The 17,473-nt window shown below is 53.9% G+C and overlaps 1 protein-coding gene across 2 annotated transcripts; it reads left to right on the top strand.

The window, feature by feature from the left end:
* Positions 1–5,298: 5,298 nt before the first annotated feature.
* On the top strand, positions 5,299–15,644 carry GDF10 (growth differentiation factor 10). Of its 2 annotated transcripts, XM_016200852.2 has the most exons (5): positions 5,577–5,622; positions 9,901–10,025; positions 11,283–11,344; positions 11,832–12,757; positions 14,670–15,644. In XM_016200852.2, the coding sequence occupies exons 2-5, from the start codon at positions 10,006–10,008 to the stop codon at positions 14,859–14,861; spliced, it is 1,200 nt and encodes a 399-aa protein (XP_016056338.2). In that variant the 5' UTR covers positions 5,577–5,622; positions 9,901–10,005; the 3' UTR covers positions 14,862–15,644. The 2 variants fall into 2 exon arrangements, with proteins under 2 accessions (XP_087680379.1, XP_016056338.2); XM_087824253.1 differs by lacking the exons at positions 9,901–10,025; positions 11,283–11,344 and having other exon boundaries at positions 5,299–5,622.
* Positions 15,645–17,473: the final 1,829 nt, after the last annotated feature.

Raw genomic sequence — 17,473 nt, 5'->3', positions numbered from 1 at the left:
GCCAAGGGCTATCCAGACTCCAGCTACCCCGGTAATAGAGTCCTCTTTGCCACTGGGCAGTAGATGTCTCAGCGACCACCTTAGAGCCCACTTTCTCATGTCACTCCTGACACTGACTTAAGTCAGGTGTCCTAAGAAACACGCACTGGGGAGGGGTGAGCATTCAGAGACTTGTGGGAGAGTGCCTGTGGGGACCAGATTGGTCAGAGGGAGAAGGTGAAGTGACGCAGCTGCAGCAGGGGTCTGAGCAAAGCCCATGGGGAGTCCTGGAGCCGGAGGGCCCAGCAGAGCTGTCCTGCCTTGGGGTAAGGGGCCAGCCTGTGCACCATTCATGGCCTAGTCACTGCATTTAGGCTGTCCTGGGGAAGGGGACAGTTTTTGGTCCCCTTTGAAGCAATTGTTGGGGAGGGATGCAGCTGTGACCCAGTCATCCACAGACAACTCTGCTGGCCCCTAGACAACGAAGGGCTGGGGCCTGGAAGGGGGGTTGGGTGTGCACCCCAACGTGTCTGCAGGAAAAAGCTGGAGGGCTGGGATGTGTGCTGAGAGAGGTGGGCTATCTGAAATCTGGGGCACAGGAGAACTGCAGCTGGAGACTGAGAGGCTCTCCCGAGACAGACAGGCTGAGGCAGACAGACTAAGTGACAAGGGCTTGAATCCAGAACAAAGATGTGAGGCTTTGTCCTTCCTGCGAAGGTTTTGAGGAAGATTCTTTTGGAGTTATAAGGAGACTGTGCAGCCCCTAAGGGTCCCAGTTCCTAAAGTGTGCCTTCGACTGCCTCCCCCGCAGACTCAGAGGTCTCCTAACTGGCTTGCTCTGGCCAACTCACACACACCACTGTCCCCCTCCCTCGAATCGGCTCCCTTCAAATGGTCACTCCCCACAGTGCAGCATTCATGCATCAGTTCTAAATAGTCCCACTGTTCAGCTTTAACGAGAAGCAATACCAATTCCCATGTTTGCTCAGAGAGCACCATATTTCATCAAACCAGAGCCCACGCTGGCTCAGATTACTGACTGAGACAATGTTCTGTAATCCTGGTTTATTCACATGTCACGGGTATTTTAGCAAAAAAGAAATGAATGGCTCAAGCCACCCTAGGAAGTAGCGGGAGAGTTGGGTTCCCGCCCAGGGGAGTCACGCTTTCTCCTGCCACAGCTCTCCCGGGAGCTGACTGTGATTCTCGACATTTTCCCAACTTGAAGAAAGGGAATATGGGCTGAGAAGGAGACACAAGTGGGTAGTTATTTCCCTATAAAACGGTAACTCTACGGATGGAGGTTGCCAGAGCAAAAATAAAATCTGTCATTGATTATAAAGCCCTTTGTGCTTGTTATTTCACAGATTTATTACACTTGGGTCCAGAGGCCTGGGAGGAGGCCCTGGGATTCTGTCTCTAGCGCCCCAGCAAACTCTGTAGCCGCTTTTTCACAGCCCACGCCCCAGATGGGAACAGGGACTCTCTGGCATTTCTTTTGTCCTAAGGGCCATGAGCTCTGGAAAACTAGATGAAGAGCTATACGGATCCTCCTCCTAACAGACAGGGACCTTCAGATCCTCATAATTAAGTTTCGTTGGGAGAGGCCTATGGCTTCCTAATCGGGGAGCTTTCTCTTTCCTCCCCCCTCCCCCCCAGCTCTTGGCACTGCGTGTTGAGAAATGCATTTCATCTGCAGAGCAAGGGGTGGCCAGGCTGAGCTTCTCATCAGATCTCCTAGAAGCCAGGTTCACTTTAAATAAGCTAAAACAAGGATCAGTGCTATTTAGTTCCATCTCTTGTTAAAACCTTGTCAGTGAGCCTCATAATGTGGTGCTCGTGTACCCATTTTAGGGTAGGAGAAAATGAGGTCCAGAGAAGGCAGATACCTTGCTTGGGGCCACACAGCTAGGTGTGCAGGTGGAACGAGGGACACAAACCTAGTCCCAACTTGCTCAAAGGATCATGTAGACCCTCTCACTTCAAGAACAGGGTGACATGAGGCCAAAGACATAGACCTAGAGTGTGGGAGCTGAAACAGAGCCTGGGGGTCAGCCTTTTCATTTAAACAAGAGGCTACTGGGGCTCCAAAGAGGCAATGGGACTAACCCAAGGTGACAGAGCTAATCAGAGCCACAAAGTGACTCTCCCACAAATTAGCTGGACAGTCCATGAAACAATTGTTCAGGAACATTTCAGGTGTTACTTGGGGAAAGGCTCTGGATGAAAGCGAATGAGTGTGCCTCTCAGAACTGTCCAGAGTTCACCTTCACTGAGGCACAGAACTTCATAACTAATGAGCTCTTCAGTACTTCCTCTGGGTTTTCTGAGCTTAAGGAACCCCTGCTATCCCAGAGTGTGTGGCAGAGAGGCCTAGAAAACTGAGGGCTCCCCAAAACCTCTCCCCTCCCTGGAGGGAGCACTCTCCACTGCAATTGGCAAGTTGAAGACCTCAAAACCCAGGCAAGACTAGTTTCTGATACTCTCAGGACTAAGATAATTTTAGTAGAAAGCTGTCAGAAATCACAGCTCTCAGGACTGGAATCCACAGTCTGCCATCTCAACTTTTATTTTGAGCTACAGCCCAGCTATTAAAAACAGAACATTCTCATTGGCCAGCTCCACAATTAGCCTCACGTCCAGGAGCTGTTCTGCATGAGCTGAGATTGCACAGCGATTGTTTCTCCTCTCAGCAATGCCGCTTGCAGGCTGTGCTGGGAGCCAGCAAGGATGTGACCCGGTGGTAATCTGAATTGCTTCACCAAACACATTTTTATCCCATCATCTCGGCTACATGAAAGGGGGCCATAGTGCTCCAGTGTTCAAGACTTTACAGTCCCGCTGTTCGGCAATAAAATGAGGCAAGAAATATTAGCCGTCCCCGGCTGATGCCTTAATTCTTTCCCAACAATGTCAGAGAATCTGTACCCAACAGGTTTTAGTGCCGGCTGAAGCCTGACCCTCTGGCTGGCTTGAATGGAGCAGGAATGAGTTAAGGAGGGCAAGAAGGCTTTAATGGGCACAGATCAAGAATAGCCCAGCTTGTCCCAGCCTCCTGCAGACTCACCCTCCTTTTCACAGGCCTCGATTGTGGATGGCCCCAGCAGAGACAAAATACCCATGAGCAGAGGTTACCCCCAGCCGGGTACAGGTCAGAGGCATTCTGGGGCCGAAGTGGAGGGGGGCGGAGGGGAAGTGAGGGGCACATAGAGAAGGAGGGAAGTAGGGTTAGGGTGGGGGAGGGAGCAGTAAAACACAGTGTGGATCATTTGTAAGGAGAGATTCATCAAGTCGGAGACTGAGACTTGATCATCTCACCTTCAGCACTCTTTTTGAAAACTATTTCAGAGCGGGAGCTACAGGAATGGGAAGTTGAATGCAATGAGCGCTAACTATCAAAATAAATAAAATGTTTCTCTGTAGTTTTCCAAAAGCTACAGGCCTTAAGTTCAGAGGCTCTCAATAGGATGGTCTCTAATTTGACACTGCAAGGTTTTAAAAATTACAAAGGGGTTGTTTTACACACCAACAGAAGCTTTTTCCAGCAATTTTTCAATTATTGCCTTGTGAGTCTTCCAAGCAAAGTAACCAGTTTGGCTTAGGAAGCCCAGAGTTACCAAGTGAAGGGAACAGCATGTTCACAAGTTTGTAAATACTCCTTTGAAATGTAGCAGGAGAGCATCTGGGCCATTGGAAGAAGGTGACTTTAAAGAGGTCCTTTCCTTACCTCAGAAGGATTTGTAAACGTTTTGTGCAGGTCTTGGACTCCTTTCTCAACCTGAAGAAGGTGTGCAGCCTTCTTCAAAAGAATGTTTTTAATATGCTAGGTTATAAAGGAAGCCATTACATTAAAATGTAGTTATCAAAATATTTTTAAAAACAACTTTGCAACATAGTAATATATATGCCTCTTTAATTAATTCATTAAATAACTAGCAGAGGGCTTAGCAACTACTCCAATTTTAAAATAGTGACAAGCCAAAAAGATATTTTGAGATATCTGAAACAACTCTCATGATACGAAAATATCTGTGCATGGTGGTTATTGGTGACAAAGACACAGGTATGGTTAATACTGCTGTGCTTGGCTGTCTGCCTTTCTAATATTAGGAAATGCTAAGTTTCAGTTACAGGTTAGTGAAAATAAAGATGTAATTTTTTTCCCCACCAAAATTTCCAGACCCCCTGAAATTCTATCCATAGAGGGGAAACCCTGCTAAAGGTAAGCTGGAGTTGAGGACCTTCTGCCCAGCGGCGAGCTGATGGTGGTGGGCCAGGGATTCACAACACCCTCCCCTCATCCTGAAACCTTGGGAAAGCCACTGCTTGTTCGGCTCCTGTCCTGACGATCTGGAAACATTTGGTAAAGCCATTTCAAACCATGTCCTTTTTCAGCACAATCCCGAGGGCTACATGTGCAAAGTCCAGTGATTAGCAAGGACCTTCGATGTGTTCCCTCAAAGACTGGAATCACTGCCTCCAGATCCAGGTCAGTTAACCGACTAGTTCTGAACTTTACGCAGAATCTTTCTCCAGGGGCCGGTTGGCTGAGCTTTGGGTGCACGGTTTTTTAATTCTCAAAGGCTGCCCGGGGAGGGTCGGTTCACGTTCCCCTCACTCCTGCTGGCGTCTGGGACACACAGCGGCTCAGAGGCAACTAGGGGCGCACACGTCCCCTCTCCGGTCCTAGCTGTCACCTTGCAACCGCACGGTCCTCGCGTGCCGTTTCAGGGGCAACCCGCGGGCGGGCCTCCGCCTCCCCGCGCCCCCCCCCCCCCCCGCAGGCTTTGGCGCAGACACGCCGGAGCCTCGGGGTCGCGGTTCTCCGTCTCCAGGCGGGGGCGGGGCAGCGCGCACGCCCACGCCCACGCCCACGCCCGCGCGCCCCTGCCCTGCACCGGGCGCACACCCCTGCGTGCGCGCTGCCACGGCCGGGCGCTCGCTCCCGCGGCCGCCGGGCGCCGCCAGGGGTCCCGGGCGCGCAGCCGGCTCCCGGAGGCGCTGCGGGCCGCCCCGCCCCGCCCCCGCCCCGCCGCCCCGCCCTCGGACCCGCGAGCCCGCCGCCCCGTGTGCGGCAAAGTTCCGCGGCGCGAGTGCGGGGAGGCAGCGCGCGGCTCGGGCTCCGCTCGCCCCGCGCCTCTCCGGACGGCCGTGCCCGCCGGCCTGCAGCTCGGGCGGCGCGGGCGGACCGCGCTGGGCTGCCCGCCCCGCTCTGCCCCGCACCGCGCCCGCCGCCCCGGCTGCCGGGCTGCCCGCGGCCCCTCCGCAGGGTCGGCCGCAGCCTCCGGCCCGCGCGCTCCGGCCCTTCGCCGCCGCCACCCGCCATGGCCCGTGGTCCCGCTCGCGCCCGCCCTGGCCCCGCGTCCCCGCTGCTGCAGCTGCTGCCCTTGCTCCTGCTGCTGCTCCGGGGCGCGGGGGGCAGCCACACGGCCCCCGCCCGGCCCGCGCCCCCGGGGGCCGCCGACCACCTGGCCGGGGACCGGGGCCCCCGGCGGCTCCCGGGGGCCGAGGCCGCCGCCGCCCTGGGCCCGGGCGCGCAGGACATGGTCGCTGTCCACATGCTTAGGCTTTACGAGAAGTACAGCCGCAGGGGCGGGAGGCCTGGAGGCGGCAACACGGTCCGCAGCTTCAGGCCCCGGCTGGGTAAGTGGAGGGCCCGGCCCTTCCCCTCCCTCGCCCCGTTCCCCACTTGTTCGCCCTCCTGCGCCGGCGCTCGGCCCTTCCTCTTCCTCTGTTCTTGTCGTGTTCATTCATTCTTTAAAGAGTCTCCAAGTGCCTTATGCCATGCCTTGGCCTCCAGCGGGGACACCTAAGCAGCACAGAGACACAGAGTTCCCGTCTCTGGGCTGCTGCCAAACCTGCAAGGGTGTCACACTTGCCGGGCACAGACCACCCCGCACTCAAGACCTTAAGCACAGGGTGGAGACGGGACTGGCTTGGGGAAGCTCATGGGAGGGGGATCCATGTCATGGGGATGGCTTGTGTTGGCTTTTGACAGAGGAGGAGGGCACTGAGGAGGGCATATCAGGTGGGCATAGAAGTTCCAGGTACAGGGCCCACACAGGGTGTGAACCTCTAGCTGGGGGCAGTTAGTGGGCTCGGTGGCTGGGGAGGCAGAACAGACAGAGGGCCTTTCGTGCGGAGGCTTGGGTGGACAGGACTGAGGCCTGTGGGGCACTGGCATGAAGTGGGTAGACCATGGGGGTTTGAGAAAGAGTCCAGAAGCTTGGGCGGATCCTCTCCCCACTCCCCACACCTTGAATGGATCTGCCCAGAGGCCACTTGCCCAGCCCTCCCTGCCCTGCTCAGGGAGCACCAGCAGCCTGCAGCCTCAGCTTCCAGTCCACCTGGGCTGGGCAGCCGCTGCAGTCCCTGTGGTGCAGAGAGGTGCAGCCGGTACCAGGGCTGGTGGGAAGACCCTGGTTATCATGGAGACTACTCAGGGTCACAAAATGCCATTCCAGAAAATGTGGGTAGGGGTCCTCTGCAGCCCCTGTGGGGGAGGAGGCCATTCATCAGAAGAAAGACCATTAGGAACCGGCTCAGCATTGGGGCCAGACATCCTGGGGTCAGATCTGCCACCTGTGGATCACTGGCCGTGCGACTCAAGGTAGCACCTGTGGCCTCAGAGCCAGGCATGGGAAGCTTGGCCTCACATCATCGTGTACTGGGCAGCACCTGCCACAGAGAGGCCCCCTTCCTCCATCCTGCACTAAGCGGGCTTAGATGGGCTACATGTCAACCAGATCTAACTCCAACCTCCCTGGTACCTTTTATTCACCACCTGGGGTGTATTTCTGCAGCATCATTATTAAATTAAGCCACTCAGGAATTATCTAGCATGGATGTGACCTTGGGCAAATCCTTAAAGCGCTGTGGACTTGAGTGTACTCATGGACAAAAGGGGACGTTCATGCGAGTATCTCCCCTGTGGGGTTACAGGGAAGGTGAGATGAGGTAATGTGTAGAATCCTGAGCCCAGCCCTGGCCAGGTTAGGTGTTGGTGCATGCTGTTCCCCTAGGAGCACCAAGCATTTGTGTTCATCAAAGTGTAGACTTGGCCTTGCATCCACTGAGTCAGTCCTCAAAGCCTTGCAGTTGAGGAAAGTGAGGCTGGCAAAGCCATTGCTGCAACAAGGGGTGAGCGCCCCAGTGAGCCCCCCCACTTGCTGCAGTCCTGGGATGGAGGTGCACAGTTTACCTCTGTTTTCACAGAATGGAGGTAGTACAAGTAATGGTGAGTGTAGCACAGCATGTTAGCCCTGGAAAAGACCTGAGACAGTCCTTCAGATCCAGCCCTCCTAGTTTACAGAGAAGAAAAATGACAGGGGAGGGGGCTGTTCACAGTGGCAATGGTTGGTGCTTCCCATCTGCTAAGCCGATGCTATTTGCACTATTAGCTCCTTCCTTCAGCTCTATCAGAACTAAACCCAGGGCTTGGGAGATGGAAGGTAGAACCGACAATCAGGGAGGTTATTCTGGACGCGTCTGGACTACCTGACAGATCTAACATTCTCATTTGGAACCATTGGACCGCCAGCTACTGGCTGTGTGCTGTGCTGCAGGTCACTTTACTTGTCTGAGCACCGGTTTCTTGTAGGTACAGTGTGTTGAAGATTCGATGGGATATGGTGGGTTTTGTGCCTTGCGTAGCGCAGCCCCCAGCAGCTTAGTTTGTCATCCTTTCCCTTGATTCACTTAAGTTGTTTCTTACCCAGCCCCTCTCCAGCCCTCAGAGGTGCCTGCTTCCTGGCCCAGCTGTGAGGAGGTGTGAGCCTGAGCAGGGATCCCTCGTCTTATGAATGAGGCAAAAAAGTGGGCGGCTTCAGCTCTGGAACTGGACTGGACTGGGACCAGCCTGCTCCGCGGTGGTGGCCTCTGCTGCCTCACTGGGGTGGCACCTCTTCCTGAACAACGTGCATCAGCCCCTATAGCCCTGTTGCAATGAGGCTGTGTTCCTAGACTGTCACCAGGCAGCAGAGCTCAGGTTCCCAGGACAGGCTGTGAGCTGGTCTGGTGGGGTCCAAATCCTGAGTCTCTGATCTGGACAAGGGACTGAACTTGCTCATGACTTGGCTTTTTCACGTCTCAAATTGGACTAATAGTTCTCCCATATAAGGTTTTTTAAGTGATCTGAACTACATCAGGTGCTTAAAACATTGCCTGATGGATATGTCAGTAATTTATTAACTCCTACTATTATTACTCCAGTCACCCCTGCCTCCCATTGCTACCTGAAGTACACTTAGTTCCCTATTGAGTCTCCATCAGTGGAGAGAGCCTCTGAGCCTGACCCTGAGGGTTACGATTAGACACCCCCACTCCAAATGTCCTGTATTTAAATCTAAGCTTGCCCCTGGCTTATGTAATAGTGGGCAAGTTACTTAACCTCTCTCAGCTTCATTTCTTTATCTCTAAAAGGAGTGTAATAATACATATCTGTCAGCAGTGTCAAAAGTTACATTCATTTCAGTTCCCCAAGCTTTTCCTAAGCACCCCATTAGGTGGCAGGTGCTGTAAGCTCAGAGGACACAAGGATGCATGGACTGCTGGCCCTGCCTAGAAAAGCTCAGGGGCTGATACAGGACGTAGGAGGAAGCAGAAGAATATAAGCTGCAGGACAAGTGGTCTGATGGAGTGACGAAGGGCTGGGGGTGTTCTTCAGGAGCTCCAGGGGCGGCAGGGAAGGGACCTGGGTAGGGGCCAGTGAAGCCTTTACGAGCCGGTGAGGCCCCAGACAGACAGAAGGGCGGGTGGCCTGTGGGCAGTTGTAGAAGGGAAGCAGTCCGCTGTGCGCCTGCGCCTGTGAGGACCTCGATTTTAGTGAGGAAATAAGGTGAAGAGAGAGGCAGGGGGTGGAAGTGGACAGGGGGGCCATGGCTGGGCCATCAAGGGCCCTGCGTGTCCTAGCGGCACTGGGGGTGTGCAGTGTGTACGCAGCGATACAGGGGGAGGGGGGAGAGAGGGAGAGGGAGGGAAGGAGGGGGAGGGAGAAAGGGGAGGGAAAGGAGAGAGCAGGAGAGAGGCAGGGGGAGGAGGAGGGGAGGAGAGGAAAGAAATGTTATAAAAGATGCTTACTGCAGAAAATCTAGAAATCATAGAAAATCACAGTAAAGAAAAGAAGCCATCCTTAATCACACTCCTAGATATAACCAGAGTTAATATTTTGGTGGACTATATAGTTTTTAGGATCATATTTTCAACTTGCAGGTAAAATTTGTATCTTCATTTGAAGTTACTTCCCCCCCATTACTGGTCATTCTGGACTCTGTGCTTATTGGGGGTTTTTTGCAATTTCTTTTGGTAGAAATTGCTTTTTGTTATTGGAACTCTTGTCTTTTTCTTACTGATTCATGGAGGTTCTTTACGTATGAAGGACATTAACCCTTCATCTATAATGGATGATTTCCTGAGAAGCATGAGTGTGACCTGAGGGGTGCCAGTGCTCTGGGGGCATGGTGGCTTTGGGACCATGCCCTGGATGAAGCAGTGGTAGGAGGATGCAGAGTGCAGGGCAGTTGTGGACAAACAGGCTGCAAAGCCAGGAAGAACTGGGATCAGTTAGATGCTGGAGGGGGAAGAGGCCCTGAGAATCCTGTTGGGAGGGGAGCGGGTAGGTGGCCATGCCTTTCACTGGGCACGAGGCAGGGTGCAGGGGCACGGTGCCCTGAGTGCAGCAGTGGCTCGTGATGCCACAGGACACAGTGCTGCAAGCTCCACGGAGATGATCTTCTAACTTTAGGTGGTGGATACAAGTATTCTGTCTGATTTACTGGTGAGGAAACTGAGGCACAGAGAGGTTCCATGACATGCTGAAGGCCCCAGAGCTAGTAAGTGATGCAAGCAGGATTAAATCCTGACTCTGGGGCCTGCCTGAAAAAAAGACCTCAGTTTATGTTAGATGTCTTCCCTTCCCTGCAGCACCACCAGCTGGCCCACTGCATCCACCTCCAGCTTATGTCAGTGCCTGTGTCTTCAGTGGGGCTCTCACTCCGGTTACCCGGATGGCTCTTTCAAGGGCAGTGAATGACAGGACAGATCTCCAGGTGACTTGGGTTCTGTTTCTGTAGGGTAGAGCCCATTTGCTACCTGAAGTAGACAGAGTTAGCACAGACACCACTCTTCTGCATCATTCAACACGTGTTTCTGAGCACTGACTGTTGCTCGGGGCTCATGCTGGCATCTAAAGACACAGCAGTGAACAAAGTTGGCAATGCCCTTATTCTCTGGGAGCTTGTGTTCTGGGGGAAAGAGAAACTCCAAAAAAGAAATATATATCAGGATGTTGGGACATGACGTGAAGACAAGTGAAGCAGGGTACCATGGAGATGCCTGGCGTTGGAATGGGAGAGCAGAGTTGTTGGTGAATTTTCACCCCACCCACAGGTCAAGCCAGATGCTGCAGGCTCACAGTCCCCACCCACCAGCACTTCCCAAATTTCTCTGATGGTTAGAAGCCCCTGGGATGCTGGTTAAAATACAAATTCCTGGGCCACATGTTCCAAGCTCTCTGATCCTGTCCAGGGAGGAAGGCAGTGATCAGGGAGGTTTGGGAAATGCAGGGCTCTAGACCATGACACCCAAGGCTGCAGTGTTTGGAGAAGCCAAGTTCAAATGTGCATTAAGACTGTGCACTGCTCCTTGTGTGTGGAGCAGGCCACACCTTGCTGCAGGGTATGGGGGCTGCCACAGGTCTGTGAGTTCGTTCTGAGAAATAGATAAGGCAGGTCTTTAGAGTGTCACTTTAGCCTTGACTGGCACTTCCCAGGGAGGCCTCAGAAACCACTCCTCTCTCCCATTCAAACCCTAGAGAGGACTTGGTCATTCAGAGAACTCATGCCGCCAAGCCAGGCAGCTTTCTGGGGCTGCAGACCAAGAGACTTGGCCTTGGGACCCTAGGGATACACTTAGTAGAACCAGGAGAGAAGGAAAGAGGGGTGGTTGACAGCTCCAAGATCCAGGGGTCAGAGCATTCTCCAGCTTCAGATGGGCCATCTGAGGGACCCCAGTTCCTATCATGGTTTGGTCCTCTGGAGCAGCCTGGACATTGGAAATTTGGTTGGGTGACCTTCTGCAACCCTGATTTCTTTCTTTGTAAAATCATTTTTTGTAAAACAAGCTTTAAAACCATTGGACAGCCCGGCCAGAGTGGCTCAGTTGGTTTAGTGTCATCCTGTGCACAGAAAGGTTGCCAGCTCGATTCCCAGTCAAGGCACATGCCTGGGTTACGGATTCGATCCCTGTCCCAGTCAGAGCACATACATAAGGCAGCTGGTCAATGTTTGTCTCTCACATGGATGCAGAACAGTTAGCAGACGCCCAGATGACTGTGCCCCCTTCCCTCAGAGGGCACTCAGAACGCAGGGTGAGTATGAGGCTATTTCACTTCATTTGGGAGAACGGTTGCATTTAATGTCTGTAAAATAGACGGCTGAGAAAATACAGGAGGGGCTACTGTCAGCAAGTGCTTGGACCCAACCCAAACCATCCCAACTCCCTGATCCCACCTTATCTCATTAATGAAGGTGTCAGAGATCATTTGTTCATTTGTGAGAGGCATTGGAGTGGGGGGGTGACAGGAATTTTAGGGCCTAGCAGCCTGAGCACCTACCCTGTCTGCTGCTATGTTTCCTTGTTTGCTGGAGGATATTGACAGTCCCCACCCTCTGTGACCTTCATGTCTCATCCGTTCATTGAGGATAACAGAGGGCGCCCTCTTCAGTTTAATGTGAGAATTACATGAGGACAGCCTGGTGGCCAGAGTGCTCCCTAAATGGCTGTTCCTCTTTCACCCTGTCCCAGGGCCTATGCAGGAGAGCACCTAACAGGCTGCCTTTATTCTTCCCTCACAGAAGTGATCAATCAGAGGGCCCTGTACTTCTTCAACCTGACTTCCATGCAGGACTCGGAAATGATCCTCACGGCCACATTCCATTTCTACTCAGAGCCACGGTGGCCCCGCGCTCGTGAGGTGCCCTGCAAGCAGCGGGCCAAGAATGCGTCCTGCCGCCTGCTGCCCCCAGGCCTGCCTGCACGCCACCACCTGCTCTTCCACAGCCTCTCTCAGAACACGGCCACGCAGGGGCTGCTCCGAGGGGCTATGGCCCTGGCACCCCCGCCACGGGGCCTGTGGCAGGCCAAGGACATCTCTCCCATAGTCAAAGCGGCCCGCAGGGATGGCGAATTGCTCCTCTCTGCTGAGCTGGATTCAGGGGAGAAGGACCCCGGGGTGCCCAGGCCCAACCCCCATGCACCCTACATTCTCATCTATGCCAATGACCTGGCCATCTCGGAGCCCAACAGTGTGGCAGTGACACTGCAGAGATATGACCCCTTCCCAGCTGGAGACCTGGAGCCTGGCGCAGCCCCCAACAGCTCCACAGATCCCCGAGTTAGGCGGGCCACACAGGCCACGGGGCCCCTCCAGGACAACGAGCTGCCAGGGCTGGACGAGCAGCCAGCACAGGCCTCCCACGCCCAGCACTACCACAAGCACGAGCTGTGGCCCAGCCCCTTCCGGACACTGAAGCCCCGGCCAGGGCGCAAGGACCGCAGGAGAAAGGGCCAGGATGTGTTCATGGCCTCGTCGCAGGTGCTGCACTTCGATGAAAAGACGATGCAGAAAGCCCGGAGGAAGCAGTGGGATGAGCCAAGGGTCTGCTCCCGGAGGTATCTGAAGGTGGACTTCGCGGACATTGGGTGGAACGAATGGATCATCTCACCCAAATCCTTTGACGCCTACTACTGCGCGGGAGCCTGCGAGTTCCCCATGCCCAAGGTAGGGCGTGTTCTGCCCATTATTTAACTGTGATTCTCAGCTCTACCCCTACTACCAAGTTCCTCTGCCTTGTGACCTGTTTCCTGTCTGTCACATAGGGATAGGAACACCTCCCACCTGTTGGAGGCCTGGAATAAGTGGGTAGACAGAGGCCCCAGTGTGGCTGCCTATTGTGTGGGTATAGCTCACAGATGGATATGGTTGGGCTGTGTTTTTGAACATGATGACTTGATTGAATTTAAATTTTAAATCAGAACATTTCTGCTTTTGCAAAGGGGATAATGCCTCTCCTTAGGTGTGTATTCCCACAAAGTAACAATCTGCAGAGATTGAGTAGATGCTGCCCCCTGTAGACAAGACAAGTCTTCAAAGCACCCTCCTCGCAGGCTCTCTTCTTTGTTTCTGGCCTAGACCTCAGCATTGGTGTCTGTGACCAACACAGAGTTGGTTTCATTGGCTTCTCGGGACTCCCGCCTCCCTTCTTCTCACTCAGAGCAGGGACCCACAGGACAGCTAGCCCTCATGGTGCAGGAGCCTGCAGAACACACAGCATGGGGCTGTTTTACCCATTGTGCTGGAAATGTTTGCAGCCTCACTTTCCCTCCGAAGTGGGCTGTGGCTCTGTCTGTCCGTGTCCGCATCCTGAGCTCTGATGGCTGGCTGCCAGCTCACGTCGATCTTCGGTACACAGAGCGCACTTGCCTCTTGCTTAGCTCCACTGCTGGGTTCCGGGTCATGCCTTCCCTTCCAAGACAGGAAGTCAGTGCATAAATCCAATTTGAACCTCAATAAATCAGCCAGATGGGAAATCCCAGACCCAGTTGTGGGCAGCATTCCCCTGCTTGGGAATTAAGAGGCTTCTCCTCAAAGCTGTGCTTGGGCAAGAGAAAGGAAGGGAGGTGCCCTGCAGAGACAGGCGTCTGCTGGGAAGGTCCAGCAGATTCAGGACTCAGCAGGCTCCAGCTGGCCGACCTGCACTTCCCTCCTCATCCTGGCTGGTTGCATTGTCACCTTCCCTGACACCTGCCTGAATCCCACAAATCAGATGTCCCTGCCTCCCCCCACTCCCTGACGCCCACACGGGGGCTTTCTCTTCAACAGAGTAGACATAAAATTCCCGTCAGCAGCAAGCTGGAGCCTGCTCACCTGTCAGAGGTGCTGGAGGAGAAGCATTCTCTGTGTTTGCTGTGACCCAGAGCCTTCTGGGTGCGAGAGGCTGCCTGGGGGAGGAGAGAGCCAGTGTGGGCCCAGGGAGCTGGTTTCCAAGCCTGGCTGTGCTATCTAAGGGGTCTCAGTCAAGTTTCTAGTCATTTTACGCGTCAGTTTTTTCACCAGTAAAATTTAGGTAATACCCACCCCATAAGACTGATACGATGACAAATGGGGTGACGCGGGTGAAGCAGTGCCTGACACAGCAGTCAGACCTTCCCAGGAAATGCCAGTGCCCAGCCCATCTTGCTCGTGCACACACGTGTGCAGGCCTCCCCTCCAAGGCTGAGAGCACCCTCACGTGGAAGCAAGTCTGTCCTCCTGGGACTGTGAAACCCAGGCAGCTGGGGCCCCAGGCCCATCAGCAAGACATGTCCTTAGGCCTTCCCTCTACACGCTCCTGCCAGTTCCAGGTGCTTCTCAGGGATACGTGATGAGCAGGTGCCCCTAAGTGGCCAGTGCCATGTAGGCGATGTGACTTCTCTCTGAGAGGTCAGAGGGGCAGGAAGCCTGAGGCTCTGAGGAACCTCCCAGGGACTCAGTCTGTGGCTGACTTCAGAGGAAAGGGGTACCAGTCTGGGAATCTTACCTCCTCTTTTAGGTCGATGCCTTTTCCAAGGGCTGAGTCAAGGACATGCAGATGGCACAGTGGGTGGGTGAGGGCTGAGCGCTGAGGTAACAATGCTCCTTTCCCACCCGGCAGCTCGTCCGCCCCTCGAATCACGCCACCATCCAAAGCATCGTCAGGGCGGTAGGCATCGTCCCAGGCATCCCGGAGCCCTGTTGTGTTCCCGACAAGATGAACCCCCTTGGGGTCCTCTTCCTGGATGAGAACCGGAATGTGGTTCTGAAGGTGTACCCCAACATGTCTGTGGAGACCTGTGCCTGCCGGTAAGACCAGCTGCTCCAGGGTGGAAGGAAACCTCCACCCCGTGCCCCACCGGGCAGCGTCCTCGGAGCCTTGGAGTGAGAGCTTGACTAAGGGTGCAGCTGCAAGGCAGGACAGCTCACAGGCAGCCTCGCGGCGTCCCAGGAGGATCTGTCCCCCAGGGCATCGTTCTGGGGTTTTTATTGCCAGTGACTGAGCCCCTAAAATGCCAGACTCAATCCCCTGAAGGAACCTGGGAATCAGCCCAGCCTGAAGGCTGTCCACCACTCACCCCTCTGCCTTGAAGGCCTGCAAACCGAACATCCCACACTGTTGGCTGTTGTCATCGTCTCATGGCCTTCAAAGAAGACTGCACACCTGGGGACACTCGCTCCTTTCAGTGGAAATAGCCTCATTTAAGCAATCACTTTAAGACCCTTTGGGCCCCATATTAATGCTGGAAAGCAGGCCGTAAGTAATGGTAAAAATGGATGTTTTCCTTCAAACTCCACTGCAATGGCTTTTATACGTACAATATGCACATATAACCAATTTGGGTTCTTTTTCTTAATATATATTTTATTTTAAAACAAGAAAGGGAGTCATAACTACTCCCCCCAGAGGTAACTGTGCTGGGTAAGTGTGCATCGTTTGAATGTGCCTACTGAAATAACACGCAGTAATATCTTGGAATACTAAAAAATCAAGATTTTTATATTTTTATAAATTATACTTTCAGTGCTGTAGATTATGTATGTAATGTGTTTTATGGAAAGCTAATAAATTAAAGGCACAGTGGTATCTTTAAAACGGAATGTTACCCATTCCAAAATACTGATGGATCCCACCGGGGAGCATGCCATCTGGGTGGCTGCTGGGGACACAGCCTCCTTTAGGATCAACTGAGGCCCCTAGGCTGTCTTTGCCCCAAACTCTGGAAACCAGAGTTTGCCCTGCCCCCCAGTGCTGCCCACCCTCCTGTCCAGCACAGCAGCCTCAGGGAGCGCCCTTACACCCAATGACTGGGAGGCTCTGCGGCATCAACAGGAAGGCCTGCGGTGGCCTGGTCGCAGACCTTTCACTTGGGGTAGTTCAAGCAGGAGACTCAGCCTGCACAGTCACGAGTCCCTCCTGCGGTGCACGAGCTCCCCAGGGACCGGAATGCTGCTCTCTGTGCGTGTTCGTAGAAGGCCCACCCTGTTTCCTCATCAGCAACCCACCCTAAAATAGCCTCCTCCCAGTGGCTCCCTTAGCCCTAAATGGGCATCGGTTTACAGCTGTAGTGCCTGAGGCTGACTGGCGTTTTGAAAGGAGCATCTGGGTGTCTGACTGTCATTTGGCTGGGACCTGAGAAGAAAACAAGCCCCAGCCTTATTTGGAGGACACTGAGAAGCCAGGAGCAGTTGTCCATCAGGGGCCTTAGAGGAAAGAAGCCCAAGCTGTCTTTCTTAGGTTGGGCTCCTACACAAGGATGTATGAGAAGGCCTCCCAGGAGAAACAGGTGCAGAATGGGGAGAGCAGGGCTGGAGGGTAAGAAGCCAAACGTCCCAGCCTCACCTGGCTCCTCTAGGGACCTCTGGAGCTTAATTACACCATAGGGTTGGCCAGGCCCTGACCAGGGAGCGGGGTGGTCAGACCCTCCCCGGGCCGCCTCAGCGGGGGTGGGGGGTAGGGGGCAGAGAGGAACAGAAACTTGCAGGTCCCTGACTCCACACAGGCAGCCTTTGAAGAAGGCTGCAGTGGCAGCCACTGGACACAAGGCCGCTGACAAGAGGGGGTGCCCAGAACAGGTAGGCAGGGAGTCCTGAGGGCACCTGGGCAGAGCCCAGCAGTCTCTGCTCAGCATCTCCTTTGAGATGCTCCAGATGGCCTTGTGACAGGTGTGAACAGCTGCCCTGGGCACAGGGCCCTATCCCTTGACAGATCAGGTGCAGTGAGGGGAGTTGTCCTTACTCCTGCAGGTACTGTTCTGGGACTAACTCATTCATTTCAAGTTGCTGTGAACTGCTGGGACGTCTCAGGTGGGTCTGCTAACGTAGCGCTTGGTTTGCCATCTCTAACCCTTTTTAGGAGGTGACAAGATACAAGTTAATATTAGAATAAGTACAAAATACTGGGGCTTGATAAGGCTTCAAATGCCTTTTCTTCACAATGTCAGATTTCTTATTTTCTCTCTTCCCTTTAACTTTCTCTCATCAAATTGCTCTTTTTCCATTCCTTGGTGGAAATGGGGTGCCCTATAATGTTCTATCTTATTCTTTCGGTCATTTGCAGTTTCTGGAAGATCTTTTGAGTCACCCTAAAAACCTAGAACTCCTCTGTTTCATTTCTGGGTTAGTGGGGTGGAGGGAGCAGGCTGGGAGGGCCACCCTGGGCCCAGCCCTGAGCAGAGGGATAGATAGAACTCACTGGGGATAACTGTAGTGTGGAGGAAGGACTGGTGTCATCAGTGACCCCTCATATTTATAGAGCACCCGGCATCTCGTTAAGCCTCACAGAAACCTTACTACCCAACTGGTGCCTCAGAAACATAGGCTCAAGATGGGTAAGTAGAACAGCCACCCATGTCTTACCAAGACCAGAGCAGTGTGAACTTTGACACCCAAGGCTGCTTGATTCAAGACCTCCCAGCCAGTGAC

This window comes from Miniopterus natalensis, chromosome 14, assembly GCF_054644295.1.
Source record: "Miniopterus natalensis isolate mMinNat1 chromosome 14, mMinNat1.hap1, whole genome shotgun sequence".
Lineage (NCBI taxonomy): Eukaryota > Metazoa > Chordata > Mammalia > Chiroptera > Miniopteridae > Miniopterus > Miniopterus natalensis.
Note: the sequence above shows the minus strand (reverse complement) of the source record. Positions and strands in the feature narration are given on the sequence as shown.

What these genes read in the sequence shown, in the direction of transcription:
- GDF10 (XM_087824253.1), top strand. Translation starts at nt 5,304, where the DNA reads ATGGCCCGTGGTCCCGCTCGCGCCCGCCCTGGCCCCGCGTCCCCGCTG. An exon ending in CAGCTTCAGGCCCCGGCTGG is followed by an intron (nt 5,623 to 11,831) that starts GTAAGTGGAGGG and finishes CTTCCCTCACAG; the next exon opens with AAGTGATCAATCAGAGGGCC. An exon ending in GCGAGTTCCCCATGCCCAAG is followed by an intron (nt 12,758 to 14,669) that starts GTAGGGCGTGTT and finishes CCCACCCGGCAG; the next exon opens with CTCGTCCGCCCCTCGAATCA.